General features: G+C 46.7%; 1 protein-coding gene across 4 annotated transcripts in view; it reads left to right on the top strand.

Moving 5' to 3' along the window:
- Positions 1 to 19,645, top strand: part of TPR (translocated promoter region, nuclear basket protein) — a 2,097,972-nt gene that overhangs the window by 1,914,780 nt on the left and 163,547 nt on the right. For all 4 annotated transcript variants that reach the window (XM_069641376.1, XM_069641377.1, XM_069641375.1 and 1 more), the window contains one exon: positions 3,328 to 3,434. In XM_069641376.1, the coding sequence (XP_069497477.1) occupies positions 3,328 to 3,434 (107 nt within the window). The remainder of the gene's footprint in view (positions 1 to 3,327; positions 3,435 to 19,645) is intronic.

The raw sequence follows: 19,645 nt of genomic DNA, 5'->3' as shown, positions 1-19,645 counted from the left end.
AACTTAATACTTGGATGACCCTTTTGTGCATAACCAGGGCTATAGACATAGCCTGCAGTGGGAAATGCACACAATAGTTGGTACTACATGTCAAGTCGCAGAGAGAAGGGGAGGGGTATACCAAGTATCCCTTTGGCACTCCACATAAGGTGTTGTGTGCCAATCTCTGACTATATAAAGTTTTAGGAGAGGTACTATCCTTAAAAACTGTAGTTACTCTAGGATATAGAAATGAATCTCAAAGGAGGACCCAAAGGTTCCCCAGCAACATTGCCCATAAGGAGCTGTGCTGCCATTGTAAAAATACATGTGTCTTAAGAGAGATGGAGGGAAGTACACTCCATAGAACAGTAAAATACAAAGGAAAGAGTTCAAAAAGACAGCCCATAAGAATGAATGCTTCACTCATTCAGGATTAAAGAAAGGTCCAGAAAACAACAAAAAGTGCTGAGGTCTCGCTAGGAGAGGGGATGACGAATAAAAATGATAAATATCCCGAACATGTGCCCCACAATGTCTGAAGATGGCCACTAGGGATGGAGCTTAGGGAGACTGTCATTGGCTGTGGGCAGTTTGACCCAAAAGACAGTGGTTGGTTATAGAGGACTAAGCAGTTTTCAGGATAAAGCGAAACTGCTTCCTTTTTTACAGAGTATTCCCAGCCTAAAGGCTGGGAATATTCATGAGCTTTTGAGTCCATGCCAGACCCATGCTGGGAACAGGAGTTACAGGTAAGTGACATGTTCCTTGCTTCCCAAAGTCAGTACAGGGTTCCAGCCATAGCAAATGGCTGGGAGGTCCATTGATATAAATGGAAGGAAAGTTGCAAAAAGAAAAAAACATGCCTATTAATATTATTCAGAGCATTAACAACAATGAATAACGTCTTCTTGTATACACCTGTCTGAAGACCTCTCTTCCGCCAGCCCCTTGCCACCATCTCTACTGCATCTACCTATGTGACATGAAGTAATCCAATGCATGTCTGCAAGCAATACACAAGCTGCTAGGTAGATTTTTCTTCTTGAGCGAAATTCTCCCTACTTTGTCCCCCTGCATTTTTGCTGGACTATTGGATTTTTAGACTGATTCTCCTGAGTGGGTGGGAACCTTTTTCCATACTTTTCTTACATTGGGAACCCTTTTTACCTCTTTTTGTTTCTTTTTAATGGAGTTATGCTTTTCTCCATCTTTTCTGGCATCTACAATTTATTATTGCAGCACACAGCACTTTCTGTGCGCTGGTGCTGAGGAGTTCCTTGAGCGTCTCTTTTTATTTATTTATTTATTACCTTTAACGCATGCTACCAGGGCAGGGGGACACCATTTGTCCCACCACTTGTTTTATTTTTGTGTGAGCAGCACTCCCCACCGTAAGTGGAGTGCTGAGGGGAAACATTTTCTCGCTTTTCCAGTAACTTTTAGTTATGGTTCCAAGTTCATCTGACAGGCTGGTGGCTGTGTACCTTTTTGCACTGCTTTTTGTGGACTTGTGTTGCAGGCTGCCTTCGCAGCTGCAGTAAGGGACACTGTTTGACTTGAATGGTGGCTGTACTTTTCAAAGCCCTGTTATTGATGACTGTCTTTCTTGAGCATTCTGCTACCTGCCTGGGAAGGGAGGGGTCTTGATTGGGTCTTTTGTCTTGGGCGGGCTTCCCTTGGAAAGCCCACCATAGCTCTGAGAGTGCCTGAAAGGACAAAGTGGGGGCGGTGACCGAAACTCCCCTGGTCTATCCTGTAGTTTGCCTGCCTATAACCAGTTTGTGCTCGGATGCTGGCTGTCCCCATTGGTCAGCCACCCCCCAAGATTGAATGAATGCATGTGTGGTGATTGGTGGGCTCAGCCAGTTTTCCTGCAGAAAAGACGAGGGCCCTGGAGCCGAAACAAAGTCAACCACTGGAACTGAAGATCCGAAAGATGTCCACAGCCACTTCCAGTGACCACCAGAGTTGTCCGAGTCACTGCTGCAGCCCCAACCTCTATGCAACTGGGAAGCCCCGAAGCAGATGACTTCCTCCTTTGGACTCGTGGCCTTAACCAGTCCCAAGACAAACTGCATTTTGCGACATCCCCAGCCCGCAGTTCGCAAATGCCGGGGTCCTGTGCCATTTTGCGGTGCAATGTCTTCTGAGCGTGGTTTCGTCTGAATCTTTGCAGTCCGCCCCCTGGAACTCCAGAGGCTGGATCCCGCTCATGAAAGTCCCCTTTGCCAAGAAGAGGACCCAGAACTGTACCAAAGTCTACCGAACGACAACCGTCCTTCAGCCAAGCCTCGAAAAAGGCAACCACAAACCAGTACCGCGAAGATCCTCTGCTGGGCATCCAACTACTCGAGAGCAACCTCCTGCTCCATCACCAGTTCTTTTATACAGTCACCAAGGTCAAGAATCCTGAGCCAGGGCTGCTGTCGCCTTTCCTTGGGGAGCAACCTGCTGCACCAGCTACTTCATTAATAAGATACTGTTCAGCGCCTAATACTTATCTGGGGCCTGCTTTGTTGTTCCTGTGCTTTGGAGGAAGGTTGCAGTTAAGCGGTTACTTGCATTCCCTCCCAGGCCTACATTGAGCACATTGGGTTGGACAACCCATTGTGCTCCTGACCAAAGACATCTCAGGATACTTAACTGTAAACCTGAATAACTCTTCATAGACACTTCCTTGTCTACTGCTTACCTGCCTTTCCTTCCTCAGTCCTTGTCCACTGGACCCCCAATACCCACTCTTGCCTCTGAGACTCAACTAGAATAGGTTTGGACTTCTTAAGATTGGTTAAGCAAGGGTTAACTAATGTTATACAAGTTGATCCTAAGTGTGTATACTTGGTTTATCCTTTGAATATTGCGAATATTCAGTGTTTAGTACTACTGCGTGATCAAACTTAACTTACTTAAAAGTGATGAGCTTTAGTGTATATAAAATAAATGCTTATTTTGATATAGCTTCATGTGTGCAAGTGTTCCCTTGAACTAAGTGTTTTCTCTGAGTACTGTGCGTCACAATACAGTCCACATCCCTCTTAGTCTAAGCCTGGCTGCTCAGCCATTAATACCAAACCGTTGGGTAGTTCATGCTAAATCTGAGGGGTGTGCCCCTGTTCATCCAAGGTGGGCTTTCTAAAGTCAGGACTTTACCAAAACCTCCTAACACAAGCACTCTGGAGTGGCCATAGAGTGAACTGCTTCATATTAAAAAGAAAATGATGAAATGCATGAGTGGCATCCTCTCTCTTAGCAAGACTTCTGCAATGTTAAGCTCATTTAACATATTGACAAATGCATGCATCTCTTGGAAATATTCAAGCTGTTAATTTTCAACATGAATTGTAGTTCTCCACAGGTTGCTGGCGTTCCTAGGTTCCGGTTTGGGCCACCTGAAGATATGCCACATAGCAGTTCCAGCCACTCTGATCTTGGACAGCTTGCATCACAGGGAGGTAAATATGTATTGAAGAATTCCTTTTTTTGCTGGGGATTTCTTTTCATTTCAGCTGTCTGGGGTTTTAGGTATTTTCCTTAAAATAATTATATTGAATTTCACACATTTACCATGATCATACAACAATTGACTTGCAATTCTTAACGTTCATGCATTTGTTGCTGTTAAACTGCATATGTCTGCTCCCATTAACTGTACCTCAAATGACTGAATGATTTGTATCTCACTTTGTTTATGACAAATGCAAGAGTTAATAGGAGGCTTGCTGTGTCATCCTGATATTCTTTCCCAACGTGTTGGGATTTTCTACAACCAAGCCCATAAAGTATCATTGAAAGATTGTGGTTCAATATTTTCCAGAATGAGTCTCCATACGACACACATCCATGCTTGCAGGCCCCTCTCCCTCTCCCTATTCATGGATTGTTACCAAATGGAATACCTTTTTCAGGCAGGACTGAATAACAGTTCTGTGTTGTTGCTTGCCCTTTTTGTTCCTGGGTTTTTTTTTGCACCCCACTTTAGTCCATCCTGTTTTTCTCTGTTTTCTAACTGTACATTAAAGATTATTTGTGACTATCCTCTGCTTCCTGTCATCTTATCCAGTATAAACTCTGCTTTAAAAGATGTATTATTTGTGCCTGACATTTGTCATGGTTAACCAGCATTGAGCTTGCTACCTTCCTAGGGATCTTCAATCCAGTGAGTACCTACGCTTTTTGTTACATATTTGCATTGGTGTAACCTTCACTTAATATCTAAAAAGGGACCTGTAACACGGGTATTGGTCATTTTTTTTGGTGGGTTTGAAGTTGAAGTGTTCAGCACAGGGCGAAGTACTGAAAAAGGTTATTTCTTTGATGCTGTTGTGAGGTTTGCCAGCCCCCATAAAAGATCTTCACCCAGCAGATTAGGGGACAACCATCCCGGGTACCGAGGTAAGCTAGTACTTCCATAAGGGAAACTTTATGACCCTGTGACCTATTCTAATGGATTCCTTCCCCCTACAAATTGCTTATCTTGGATATATTGTCTCCCAGTGCCAGCTGTCCTCTGAACTTTCTTCAGCACCAGGGGCTCACTGTGGCTCCACGTCAGCTCTGCGGAGTACAATTGGGCACCCGTGACACCAGACATGGCTATGTATATGTGGAGCATTCCAGACTCTTACCTCTTTTTCTGATGCACTCCGTATTCTGCTTCAGAATGCCACTTTTAACTGATTTTTACTGACATGCCTACTCCTACAGAGGCCTCTGTTTAATCCCTGTAGTGATTGCGCAAAGCAAATATTGATGCCAGACACCATAAAGTATATTTTCTGCCATAGGGCGGAAGATGATAGATCATTTCAAATCCTGCCAATCCATGCACTCTAAAGCCCGCCGGAGTGTGCCACGTAATAATACACGTAGACGAGTGTGTAGATTGGACGAGTGTGTGGAGCGGACGAGGAGTGTGTGGAGCGGACGAGTGCATGCGCGGGCACACTGGAGAATGAGGGATAGACTAGAGCACGCAAGGTGGACTAGAGTGCGTGAGTGTGACGAGCAGACCGGAGTGTGTAGGGCAATCTTGAACGCCTGAAATGAATAAAAGTGCATAGAACGGACTTGATCGCATAGAATTGCATGATGTACATAATTTGCTTTGGAATGCAGGGAACATTTGAAAGAGCATATATCATACCACACCCCACGCTTACTCTCTTCCTTACACCACCACTCAACTAGAACACAGAGATACTATGACACCATTCGGTATAACTGTTCTCATATCAACATCTCCCGCTCACTCCCCATCACTCTGAGTAAACACTGCTGGTTTCACACCCCCCAGCCAGGTTTTCTCCTCAGGCCTAACGCAGCCACACTCTGTCTGGATAAATCCTGCCAGAGCGAACACATACTCCTGATCTCTCAACTACCACACCTACCTAAGAAGCAGCTACTACACGAATTCCGCACCAGATGCACACATACCTGGTGCGCACACGCACCTTTGGACTCGCTCTACTGACCCGAACTTTGGTTCCCAAGGGCGTTCAACCTACCAGCGCCTTCAGACCATACCAATGGTATATAAGGCGCTATATAAATGCAAAATAACATAACATAATGTACCTGCTTAAAGATGCTGTGAAGACACTGTCAGTCTTCGGCATCAAACTTTTCTTCAAAGCGAACCTGATCCTTTTGAAATCATCCAGCGTAAGAAATCTCTTCGGAAGAGGATATGTAGCATAGGAAAAGGTCTTGCTCTCCTAGTGACTCAAAGCATATGCCTCCTTGAAGAAAGGGAGTTGTCACTCCTGCTCCTGGGATGAGGATGACACCTGTAAGGAAGGCATGGGATCGAGCAGTAGACAGACACAATGGATACATGTTTTGAAAACCTTGATTTAAAAGTTTTTTGGGATGGTAGAATTCCTAACTAGCCCCAACTCTAAAATGGGAGTAATCTCGACCATATAAAAATAACAAATACGTCCAAGTCAGTCCGGTCAAAATAAAAAGGCCTATACCAAGAAAACCTAACCTTGCCCTCCTTCTCAAGATAACCAATGCGTTAAGGGAATACAAAAAGGAAAATAGTGTGGGGGGAAAAAAAACAAAAAAAGTCGGAATGGCTTCAGTACCACTCTTTTTTCAGGAGGTTCAACCCTACGGGGTTTAGATAGTCTCTTAATGGACAGAGGGTAGGTGGATGGCACAGTTCTCAGTCTTGTAAACTTTGGCTTACTGGCACAGATCAACAGTTCAGTCTTAAGCTTTCAACTTCTGGCAGTTCAGTCACTTCCTTGGGCTTCACCTGCCTTGCCATCAGTACTTAGTTCATAAGCTTTCAATTTCTCACAGTTCTGCACAGGCGTCCCTCTGCCGAGCTCGAGCCTGTCTTGTTCTTTGTGGGGGACTCCCTTCCCCACGTTTTATCTCGTATATCTTTCACTGTCGAAGACTTTTGAAAATGTAAGGAATTTACATACACCTCTGCATGAGCACTTTGACCTCTCGTACCATATTCCTTCAATTCACAATCTTCTCTTGCAGCATCAATGCTTTTTGGTACATGCCGTTCTTATTCTTTCACTTGTCTTCTTGGCCTTTTCCAAAGTTCTTATAATCTACTTTTGCCCTTTTGGCATATTTCACAATTCATATTTAATTTTCCCGTTATTCAACTCTTTCCTTTGATCTCTGCTTGTAATATCTTTCAAAAGTTCATAACCATTTCACAGATACTTTCGAATGTGCATCTTCCTCTCGCAGAACCACTATGCTACTTAGTATCCTTTTCTTTTAACAATTGGTCTCTTCACTTGCATTTATCGACACACGCACACCCTTCAACTTTCAAATCAGTCACTTTCCCTTTAACATCAATCACACTTCTGTTGCCCTTGATAACTCACTGGTTGTGTTGAATGAATGTGTTTCATCTTTTCCCACAGCTCAAGATCATTACCAACGTCTCCTCTGCTCCTCCCCAACTCCAACGGTCACCCGGGAGGGTCCCGGGCTGTTTCCTGGCACCTTGAAGATTTCTTTCCTCTGCTCGCTCGGCTCTGCTTTTCAAACACTCGCGGCTTCCTGAAAGCTTGGAAATCTTGCATGGCTTTCTCTCGATCCTCTCCACTGCTGATCAATCAGTTGGCCTTCCAACTCCCACAACCTGGTTCGCATCAGTCTTGGAAGAGCTGTTCTTTCTGGTTCCCAGCCACGCTCAAGAGTGTGCCTGTGTGTGCCACTTTTTATTTCCACAGGGAGTTTTAATAAGTGACAGGTGTGTACATTATTGGATTTACGTGCCTGAGTGGCTGGCCTCATTACAGGGATATGGCCAATGCAAGTCAGGAGAGGTAATCCTTCTGACCTCATTCCTCATTTCCCTTGGTGCAGTATTTTTCTCAAGACAAAGTGGGAGGAATTATGAGAGTTGTAGTTTCCCTCTGGTTTTTCACACACCTCAGAGAAATAGCCACCTACTTGGGTACAATTCCCCACTAATATCTCCAGCAAGACCCAGTGGGAAGATTTCTGGCTTAAAATACTTGATGTCTTTGACAAGGCCTTGGCATTAGTAGTGGAGCAAGGGCCTTCCCCGCTTGTAGAAGCTGGCAGAGGTGAGTCTTGCACCCGCAACTGCATGTCTGCTGGCTCGGTTCTAGCTTCTTTGATGATTACTGTCCTTATTGGCAATGCTTTTAGGCATCAAAGTCAACCACTATGGCTCAGCCTTTGGCTACCGCCCCACTGAAGTATGGAATATATTTCTTATGGTCTTGAGCACTGTGACTCTGAATTAAGGGTTCCACTGGGAACGCCCCCGCCCCTCTTAAGCTTGACTTTATGCAGGCCACAGTCTAGATCAGGCATCAATGCCTCTTTTCAGAGGACCAAATCCCAAAGATGTGGAGATCTTAGGTTGTCCGTACCCTTGAGGCCAGTAGTTCATTTTCAACTTGCTGGCATTCTCCTATGCCTCCCCACCGAAGACCATCCTTCCCTTGAGCCCAAGACATCTGGAGGGACTCTAAACTACCTGCGTAGCAGAGGCCACTGGACCTGTGTTTGGTGTCTACCTCGGAGACAGCGGGGCATGCCAAGGGATTCCATCTCCATCTGTTTGACAAAAGAATGAGAGACTCCAAGAGGTCTAAAAGGCACGCGATTAAATCATTTGCAGAGTCTGCCGTCTCTATAGAGGAATTTGTCAGTCTCAAGAGGCGGGAGTGCAATGTCAGAATACTTGTGAAAGCCTTAAGATATCAACTCCACCTTAGAGATAACCAACATATGCTGAGGTTGCTCTTAAAGGCTGACAACAGTGGAAGACCATCAACTCTAAGAGGGACGGCATATTATCTTCGGGGGCTGATGTAATTCTGGAAAATACTTGGATTTCCTTCATTGAGGGCACATTTAAATTTCCATTGGATGCCAAGTGCCTCTTTCCACAGTTTGAAAACACAAAAAACCTTGACCCTTGCCTTTGGACATTGGCAGACATAGTATGGGCTATTAATATAAACGTAAGCCCTCTAGGGCGCCGGGTCCTGATGGGCTTCCCCCTTTTTTTTGCTGAAAAAAGACCTGTTTTCCTGGGCTGGTTGGCTAAAACCTTATTTTGATTCCATCTATGCTACGCACACAGTGCTGATCTCATGGACGCAGTCCATCGTAATACCCATCTTCAAGAAAGGTGACCCCCACGATCCGGCCAACTATCGGCCCATTGCCTTGATCGACTCCATCTGTAAAATGTTTTCCATATTGCTGCTTGGAGATCTAAATTACTATGTAGTGAAGGCAAGTATTCTATCCTGCTTTCAGATTGGTTCAGGAAGCAGGTTGGAACATCCCTCAGTGCTACACTAGTGAAACATGTGTTACTTAGTGCTAAGGCTCTTCAGGGGGGCAATATCTACATGGCCTTCCGAGATCTCTTCGGCTTTCAACTGTGTTGAGAGCCAGCGACTTTGAGACAAACTAGTAAGACTGAAGGTGCCCTACAAGCTGGTTTGTTTACTGGCAGCTTTGCATCATAACTCGATGGTCGGGATTCCTCTTAACAAGGAGGGGGCCGTTAATAAACCCATTCAGGTTTCCTTGGGACTAAGGCAGGGGGGCACCTTGGCACCGACCTTGTTTAAATTGTATTTGTGTGACATTCAACATCTATGGGAGAGACAGGATCCAATTGCTGTAAGGTTGGGACATCTGAGACTCCATTGGCTGGCCTTTGCAGATGATATTTTGGATCAGACACCACAGGGCCTCAAAAGCAAACTTAACATCTTAGCGGCCTATAACACATTGAATAATCTGACAATGGTGCAAAATTGAAGGTGGTGATTTGTTTGAAGTTTAAGAATCCGAAGCTCCTGAGATGGTGCTTGGGGGTGGAAAATGTTGAAAGGGTGCTATCCATGCGCTACCTGGTTTACAATCTATCCAACACTGGGTCTATTGAATGTGAAAATCTGTACTAAAGGAGAAGTTCACTCCTTTACTGTCTCATATGAAGCATTTTCTGGAAACTTTGTAGGTGCTCTACCCTCCCTGTTCTTAAATACTACCTAGGCAAGATGGAGCCTATACTATTGTATGGGCTAGATATGGCGTCCGTAGAGCTTGGTACCTGTCTGAACAACATGCAAGGGACCATCTGGAAAAAGGTTTTGGGGCTAGCCTGGGCATTGCCGAATGGTATTATCAGGCATGAATTCAGTTCAACTTCACTGCAGGCCAGATTACAATGGAGACAATTTTTTATTTTTTTTATTTATATATTTTTTTTGGGTTCCGCATGTAAAATAAAAAGGTAAAAAAAGGGGGGGAACCCCCCATTTCGGATAAAAAAAGTAATAAAAAAGAAATTCGACTTTTTTTTTCGACATTATTTTTTCAATTTTATGACTTTCGACATTATTGTATTCGATTTTATGACTATAAACCGAGACAGCTATTGTACTATTTCAAGTTTCTTTGACCTCCTAGTAATACACTGTACATGGAACTGAATCAGATTATGTTGAAAGGATCTGTCCAGTCTGTTAAAGGGTTTCGTGACGATATGGACAAATTGAAGGTCAAGTTATTAAGGGATGATTGAAGAATTACAATTGAATCCATGAATAAATATTCTATGTACCAGGAATATGCAAGGTTTCCCCACAGGTTGGGTCAGCTTCCATCATATTTAGAAGGCTTTCCCTGGCCGAAGTCACATACGGTATCTGAGATTTAGGCTGAACCAAATTCATACCTATGAACGCACAAGGAATTGGTATACTTCTGATTACGAGGGGGCTGGCGCAGTGGCCACTTGCCGTTTCTGCAAAGGTAATTCTGTGGTGGAGAATCTGAGACACCTTGAGTTTGATCGGAATAAAGTGCTTTGACAAACAACTGTATAGCTTTGCCTCAGAGTTTTCAAAAGAATGACTGTGGCCACGTCTGATGTGGGGTCATCATTTATACCTTATGAACTTGATTGTTCGATTCCTAAATGAAACTGAACTGATGAGTCAGGAAACGAGAGTGAACTGATGCGACACGAAATGAAAATCTTAGACATGTAAAGATTTATTTTAATGATTTGTTAGTTGGAGGACTGGTTTCAACTTCCATCATATTTAAAATGCTTTCCCTGTCCGAAGTCCTGTACATTATATATGAGATTTAGTATATATGAGTTTCTGGAGCTTGTGGATCTGCTTAGATCAAATTCTCTGCATAGTCTGACATCTAGTGAAAGTCGCAGAGTATTACAAGATTTGTTTTCGAAACTCGAAAGCGGACATCAACAGGACGTGTTTAGTAATACTATCTCTAGTGTGACATCTACTGTACCCATGGTGCTTCACGTGTCGAGGTCCCTCAGATTGTTTATTTTCCACCATCTAAGTCGGTCACAAATACAGAGTTCTCTTCCAGGCTGATGCCTTTGATTAACTAAAGTTGTACTTGTAGACTTTCTTCCTTTCCTTCACTTCCCTGCTCAACCACTCGACTGCTCCTGACGAACACCCACATCGTCAACGAGTGATCCATCAATGACCAGACGCAGCATTTATGGCCTCTTGGGGCTTTGGCCCATTAAAGTAGGGAGAGAGGGCATAGGTTCTATATACCTACCTCTTTTAGAGAATGTTTATCCCATCATCCCTTCTTGTATTTTCGCACATCTGCCCTTTTAAAATATAATGGACAAAACCCCATTTAAATTTTGCGCCACCTGCCACCGTAAATTCCTGTGGAAGTACGCGCACTGCATGTGCAATCACTGTCTCCCGAGGGATCACACCAAATAGCATTGTAAATCCTGTTCGCTTTTCCGGCCTGAAACCCCAGAGGATCGGCGGACGAACCGCTGGGCCAATCACGCCATGCAGGCCGAGGCCTCCATCGACGTGACAGGAAGACTCCAGCGAGGGAAGTCTCAGGGTTATGAGTGACGCCGAGGGCTAACTGGGTCAGTCGGAACCCCAGGTGCGGGCCCTGACTTAGATCAGCAGGCTGGCGGTCCTGTGATGAAGACACCCGGCGGCCACGGCGCGCACAAACACACTAAGGACATAACCCACGGACGACACCGTCTAGCGTCAAAGGCCATGTGGTGATCATGGATAAACCCTTAGGTTCCTCACTATCCTCTGGGCCATCACGCATGCTTTCACCTCATTCCAGTTCCCAAAAACAAAAGCGAAGGTCTGTTTAGACACCACATATAAAATGGCCCTCCTTTCGTGCGCCGAAGAACAGGTGGCAAAAGGCATTTCGGCGTCCCCAGAGAAAACGCTGAAAATACAAGCAATAATTAAGAAACACATCACTGCTTCGCTACTTAAAGCGTGGTCGCCGAAAAAAAACAAAATGTTTCGATGCCCTTGACCCAAATGGATACCCAGAGTTTTCTAACCCCATAGACACCCTCTCTGGGGCTATGCGCCATAAGGATACCACTCGCTCCCAGGCCCCTATCATTTCAGGCTTCCCAGCCTCATGCCATTTTACACCAGAACAATTTAATAACATTTTAGGCTGAATGTCCTGTTTTGTGGACTTCATGGACAGACACCCCAACCAATTGACAGTTCTAAGAAATGCCACACAGCGGGGGCATCAGCAGAACCTCCTGCCAAAAAGTCACACCTTGAGCCACTGCTAAGCCCCTCTGCTCTAATCAATCCAGCCTCGGCATCCCAAGACATTTCTCAATACCAAGACCCCTCTTGGGACTCCTACTATGACAACCCAGGGTATCGGGGGGACCTCTATGGCCAAGACCAGTTTTACGATCAGAACATTTACATAATTCAGTCGCCAGACCATCAGGACCAGCTTGTAGCAGATTCGCCAGTTGACGATCAACTCCAGTACAACTAATTGCTTCTAATGGCGGCGCAACATTTGAATAAACATTCAGGAAACACAAGTCAACAAGGACTTTGTGGAAGATATCCTGGGGGACAAAAGGTCCGCCACCCAGTTTATACCTCTCCTGCAGTCAGTACAGAGACGTATCCAGCCATCCCTACTAACACCTACTCTTGCTAGGGTGATCAACCCAAGAATTGAAAAGCTATTTTAGACCTGTGCCCACTGACGTATATCAGGGGTCAGCTCAAACCAGATTCCCTAGTGGTCACCACCACCAGAAAAAGGGCAGGCACTCCCCTGGCGGTAGGCAGAAGCCCCTCCAGACAGAGAGCAAAAAGGTATATACGTTTGGGAGAATGGTCGCCCCCCCTCTGCAGCTAACAATACTAGTTACGGCTGCCTCAAACGGGATGAGCTGGAACGCCAAATAGAAACCATCCCAGAACCACTAAGGGCTCAACTACTTAAAACCATCTCAGATGGCAAGCAAATCTTGAACTGCATCCTCTAGAACAACCTTGATGCAGCGGATAACTCGGGACTCGTCATAACTGAGGGAACACTCATTAAGCGGCATGCCTGGCTTAGGCAGTTCCCCAAGGGTTCCCCAAACTTGAGATTTTGAGGCCAGGGTGTGCAGCACTCCTCAGGATAATCCCAAGAAGGACAGTCCTCGTCCTGGGGCCAGTCACAAGGCCAAGGTTCATTGTCCAACTTTCAAAGAGGGAATAAAAGGCACAGAGGTAGGGGCAGAACTTCAGCTGGGAGAGGCTCAACCCCTCCCACACAATGAAACACCGTTTTAGGTCCCCTTCCATGCCACTCCAGTAGTAGGCTGAATCTCTCCATTCACCCACGCATGGGAGGGGATAACATCGGACAAGTGGGTGTTGTCCACCGTGGCAGGCGACTACTGCAGAGAGTTGCTTCAAAAACCACCTTACCGCCTGCCAAGACAGAAGAAAATGACAGCAGAAGAACAAACTATACTGCTGGAGGCAATAAAGGCGCTGCTCGAAAAGGACGCAATGAAATCGTCCTGGAAAACCAGGTAAACAAAGATATTTATTCAACCTACTTCCATGTGCCAAAATATACCTTACAATGCGCCCATTACTAGATCTGCGCCCTGCAAACAAATGTCATACCACAATAGTTTTGCATGACCATGCTCAAGGAGGTGGTTCCTCTCCTGCAATGGGGAGACTACATGGCAACATTGGACATGAAAGATGCATACTTTCATTTTTCAATGCACCCTGCTCACAAAGTACCTGCGTTTCAGGATGGCGGGAGTACACTACCAGATCAATTCCCCCCCCCCCCAATTCGGCATCACCTCAGCACCAAGAGTATTCTCAAAGGTGCTCGCAGTAGTGGCAGCACATCTACATAGAAGATCAATTCCAGTATACCCTTACCTGGACGACTGGCTAATCACTGTGGAACCTCCTCAAATTTGCAGATTAAATAAGCAAAGAACAGACCTTCTCTTCAATCTGGGTTTCCCCATCAACGAGAAGAAATCAAGTCTAGTCCCCAGCCAGATATAACAATTTCTAGGGGATATCCTAAACACACAGGAGGAGCTGGCTTTACCCTCCAACAAGAGTAAAAAATATGCTGTTGCAGGTACCTCTCTACAAGGTTGGTTGCCAGATAACAGTATGCAAAGCAATGCGCTTGCTAGGTATGAGGGCTCTTGCATTCATTTGGTTCCTCACGCGTGCCTGCGTCCAATGCAGGAATAGTTAGCGAAACAGTGGTTTCAGGCAAGCGGGCAGTGGAACAATCTAGTGGTTGTTTTGCAAACCCTGGTTCAGGCTCTTCGCTGGTGGTCCAAGGACAACCTGTTAAAAGGAAAACCTTTTTGCGCTCCACCAGCGGAAGTGATCCTAACTGCAGATGCTTCAATCGCCGAATGAGGGGCCCACTTCCTCCACCACACAGCTCAAGGACAGTGGAAACACTACTGCCCAAAGACATATCAACTTCCTGGAACTCTTGCCAGTCATCAAGGTTCTTCAGTCCTTTCAGCAACATCTCAAAGGTCAGGCAGTGCAGGTCCTCACAGACAGCACCGCATCCATGTTCTATCGGAACAATCGGGGATGCACACACTCTCAATGTCTGTCCAAGCTATCCCAAAAAATATGAAAGTGTGCACTCAAGCGGAACATGTTCCTAAAATCTCAGCATGTTCCAGGGGAACTCAATTCTCTTGCAGACACTCTGAGCAGACACCCTCTACCAGAAGAACATGAGTGGCAACTCGACAAGGATATCCTAGATGTAATATTCGCACTATGGGCTCCCCCCCACTGGACTTGTTCGCTACAAAGCTAAACTCACAATGCCCAGACTTAGAGTCCAGGTTTCCCAGCCAGGGAAATTTGCATATGCTTTTCCACCAACACCATTCCTGAGCAGGATAATGCAAAAGATGCACCAGGAACAAGTAACCCTGATCCTGGTTACTCCTATGTGGGCCAGACAGCCCTGGTTTCCACATCTGCTCAAGCTGGCGATGTGCGACCCAATCAAGCTCTCGTGCCCATAAACCATGTTGACACAACACAAAGGGGCATCCCTCCACCCACAATCAATGAACTTGACAGCGTGGCTCCTGAAATCATAGTTTGGCCACTCGAACCCTCCACAAAGGTGTGTGGATATCCTCCAGGAGGCACGAAAGCCCAACACCAGACACTGCTATTTTAATAAGTGGAAAATATTTGTGATATGGTGCACATCACAATCACAGAGACCTTAACAGTGTTCGCCAGCTAACATTATTCGCTACATGTTTTACTTACTAGACTCTGGCCTAGTATTTGATTCACTAAAGGTGCATCTGGTGGCCCTTTTGGCTTACACCACTTCACGAACAAGCGGTCTTGGTGGAATGTCCCCGTCATTAAGGCATTCATGGAAGGGGTGAAGAGGCTATACCCCCAATTACCAACCCTCCCTCGGGTCGGGATCTCAATGTTGTGCTCTACAAGCTCATGGGGCCACCCTTTGAGCCTATGCACAAAGCCAGCCTAAAGCGTCTTTAACTGTAAAACTGCATTCCTGGTAGCTATCACCTCCATAAAACGAGTCAGTGAGCTACAGGCTTTATCTGTACAAGACCCCTTCATTATACACAAGGACAAGGCTGTCCTCCGAGCACATCCTAGGTTCTCACTTAAGTTAATTTCAAAGTTCCATGTAAACCAATTCATAGAACTTTCCACAATCTTTCAAAATCCATCAAACTCAGCATAAAGAAGCCTCCATACACTTGATGTACGGAGGGCAGTCTTGTACTATGTGAACAAAGCAAACCCCTAAGGAAAACAGACCAACTCTGTTTCAATAGCACCTGGTAGAGAAGGCAATCAGATTTCAAAAAGCACCATCTCCAGATGGATAGTCAAATGCATGCAACTCTGCTATTCCCTATCCAAGAAGGTTCCTCCTTTCGCACCTTGAGCACACTCTACCAGAGGTTCAGGAGCTACCTTTGCTTTCATTGCAAACGTCCCTCTGGATGCCATCTGCAAAGCTACTACACAGAGCTCTGTCCATACATCCACATAGCATTATTGCATTGACACACTCTAAAGCAGATTCACAGGGTGGGACAAGTGGTCCTAAAACATCTCTTTGCCGCTGTACCTTCTCACTTCCTAGCTCCTTCTCCAGATACTGCTTGCTAATCTATGCAGAGCATGTGATCCAATCAGATCCACAAGCTCCAGAAGTGATACATTACTCACCGTAATCGTAGTTCTGGTGCTTGTATCTACTTAGATTCACACGCGCCCACCCTTCCTCCACTACCGGAGTAGAATTGCATAGATTTTTTACGGGTTATCACTGTTTCTGCATTATCACATCTATACTCGTGATAAACTTCATGCAACCTCGTGTCAGAAACAATCTGAGGGACCTCGACATGTGAAGGACCATGGGTACAGTACACATCACACTTAGGATACTATTACTAAACGCGACCTGTTGACATCCATTTTCGAGTTGGGAAAACAAATATTGTAATACTCTGCGGCTTCCACTAGATGTTGGACTATGCAGAGCATGTGAATCTAAGCAGATACAAGCGTCAGAAATAAGATTACAGTGAGTAATGTGTCCCATATTTAGTATATATGAGATTAGACCCTTGTGGTGTTCATCAGGGGTTTAATCTTTCTGCTTGGCTGTTCAATCAATACCTGGCACCTCTCGGCCACTGCCAGCTGCTCTCTGCTCCAACTTTCTGTGCTATGCGGATGATACTTAGCTCTCTTTCAGGTTCCCCTCCGCCTTCTCTTCTCCCTCTCTCATCCCCGATTGTCTATCCACAATCCAGGAGTGGAGTGCCGCCAGTGATCTCTGCCTTAATGCCAGTAAGACGGAGATCCTCCTCATCGGATCACCAGCACCCTGCTTTCCTCTCTGGCCGCCCACGATGGGCCCGCTTCCTGCTCCTACCTGTGAGGCTAAGAACCTGCGGGTCCTCTTCGCCACCATACTCGCCTTCTCTCCTCACATCTCTGACATTTCTAAGAAGTCAAACTACCAGCTGCACCTCCTTAGGGGTATACTTCCTTACTCTTACGTCCCGTCCCCTTTCCTCCATGCTGCATGGGCGCCCCTTCCTAGGGACGGGCGACAGAACCTTTTTCACCAGAAAAAAACCTTCTTCCCCTTTAAATTTAGAGGCGTGCAGGGTTGCGGCCCTGGGAGCATGCGCTACCCTGACTCCACCCACCAGCGCCACACCCCAATCCCCTTTTCCACATCGACTGGAACGGGCCAATTTCACCAGCGCTCCTGGGTTTGGCTTCGGCCATGTAATTCCATGTGTTCTTCCCCAGGTTATTCTTCTATCTTTTGGTCTTCTTTTTGTCATTCAGGTACTTGGTCTTCTGGCGTCACGCTCCTCCTCGGCGCGTCGACCTCAGTGGGCTTCAGCAGGTATCCAGCCTGCGAGGGGCTCTTCCCTACATCCAACCCACACGCTCTTTGCCTCTGCTGCCTTGGCCCCGACCACAGCTGGGAAGGTTGTACCGCGTGTGACGCACTGACTCCACGTGCACTGAAGAACAGGCTAGCTAGATGGAGGAAGCTCTTCCAAAGGTCTCCTCCAGAGGACTTGAAGGACTTCGTAAGACAGAGATCGAGGCCCAAGGGAGGGCCGCTATTTTCCATCACACCCCGTAAGGGCGCCTCCTTTCCGAGAAAACCCCCTTGTACCAGCATTATGTCCGAGGGGGCGCCTGCATGCAGTACTACCGGCGACTCTGCTGAGGGCAATACGCCTACCAGGCCTCGACCTGAGGTGCAGGGTAGGTCTCATGCTCCACCACCAAGAGTCTTGGGGGAGGCTGGGCCCAGGGAGCCAAGCACCACAACATTGGCTCGCAGCTCGACAAAATGGCTGCTGCGCCAGGCAAAATGGCTACTCGTCTGATTACACTCCTAGCAACGGAGCAGGCGGAAGGAGGGGGTTACCCACACTTCCTCTGCACTTATGAGCACACTCCACTACCTGGGGTTTACTATCGACCACAAGAAGTCTCCGCTGGAGCCCACGCAGAGCCTTACCTTCCTGGGCCACATCTTGGATACGAGGTCTGGGAAGGTCTTTCCCTCGGAGGACAAGATTACAGCCATCAAGAGGGCCACTATGCACTTCCTTACAAGAGCAGTGACCTCAACCTGGTGGTACCAACACTTAATAGGTATCATGGCAGCGGTCCTCCTGGCCGTGCCACACACGAGACTCGGGATGAGTAGGTTACGGTGGCACTTCGCAACCTCATGGAATCTGGAGAAGGGCTCCCAAGCTGAGCTAGTCAGCATACTGCCTTCTCTCCACTCGGACCTCTATTGGTGGTGCAGGGACTGCAACCTTCTTATGGGCAAGCCCTTCCGGCAGCCATCCCTGCAGGCCACCATCACTATGGACTCCTCTATAGAGGGCTGGGGAGGCACTCTGGACAGCCACAGCGTCCATGGAGTCTGGACCCGACAGGAGCAGGAGTCACATCAACTGGCTGGAACTCGGGGCCATCTGCCTTACCCTCAGCGCTTTCCTATCGCTCATTGGGGGCAAGTCCATCCTTATCCAGACCGACAACTTCACCAGCATGTACCATGTCAACAAGCAGGGGGCTACCAGGTCCCCTCCGCTGTGCAGTCTAGCTGTCAGCATGTGGGAGAGGGCCCTGGAGAACCTCTACCTCACGGCTGTCCACCTCCCAGGGAGGCCCACTTGGAAGCAGACAGAATCAGCAAACTGGGGGTGGACATTTACGGATGGCAATTGAATGACCAGGTGCTGCTGGAGGTCTTCAGCAGATGGGGGCACCCTTGGGTGGATCTGCTTGCCTCTTGGAAGAACAGAAAGTGCCATCAGTTTGCGTCTTGGCAGGGCCAGGGCCCCGGCTCCCTGGGTGATGCATTACAGATACGGTGGTACGGCATGGTGGCCTATGCCTTTCTTCCCACACCCCTGGTCCACAGAGTAAACCACAAGATAAAGGAGGCTTGTCACCTGAGCGTCATTCTGATAGCACCATGGTTCGAGCCAATGGCATTCGAGAATTCAGCATAACGTTCACCAATTATGCCGATGATAGACACATTTTTCTCCCATTATCTGGTGACTACCAGCAAGATCTCAAAACCCTACAGCACACATACGCTATCATTCAAGCCTGGATGGCAGCAAACGGCCTCTGTATCAATGGGGACAAGGCATAAATCTTACTAGTGGGCCCCAAAGAGACCCTAAAAAAACTAGACAGTAACTACAGCGACTTCAAAATAGAGAACTCCGTCATCAAAGTCTCAGCAACTGTAAAAACCCTGGGAGTTTACCTGGACTCAACCCTGTCCATGGACAGACATGTAAGTTATATCTCCTCCTCAGCAGCATTGACCACCAAAATTATCAATGCAGTAAAACCCCACCTTTCTGCCAAGAACTGCCTCAACATTATTGGAGCCACCATAGGTGCAAAGCTGGACTATTGTAACGTCCTGCCTCCTCGGCACATCCGCCAAAAATATAAACCGACTACAAGTCACACAAAACAATGCACTCAGAGCAGCGCTCAGCACCCCTAGGAGGGAGCACATCTCCCAAGCAAGACAACAAGCCCATTGGCTCCCCATCAGAGAGCGCATACTTTTCAAGACACTCACAATCGCGCTCAAATGCCTATGACAAACAGCACCCCAATATCTAGTGGAAAGAATACACAAAGCCCAAACACTTAGACCTAAATGTGACTTGTACTCGCACCAACTCAAAATCCCTGCTTTTAAC

Source organism: Ambystoma mexicanum, chromosome 1q (genome assembly GCF_040938575.1).
Source record: "Ambystoma mexicanum isolate Mex_15411 chromosome 1q, UKY_AmexF1_1, whole genome shotgun sequence".
Classification (NCBI taxonomy): Eukaryota; Metazoa; Chordata; class Amphibia; order Caudata; family Ambystomatidae; genus Ambystoma; species Ambystoma mexicanum.
Note: the sequence above shows the minus strand (reverse complement) of the source record. Positions and strands in the feature narration are given on the sequence as shown.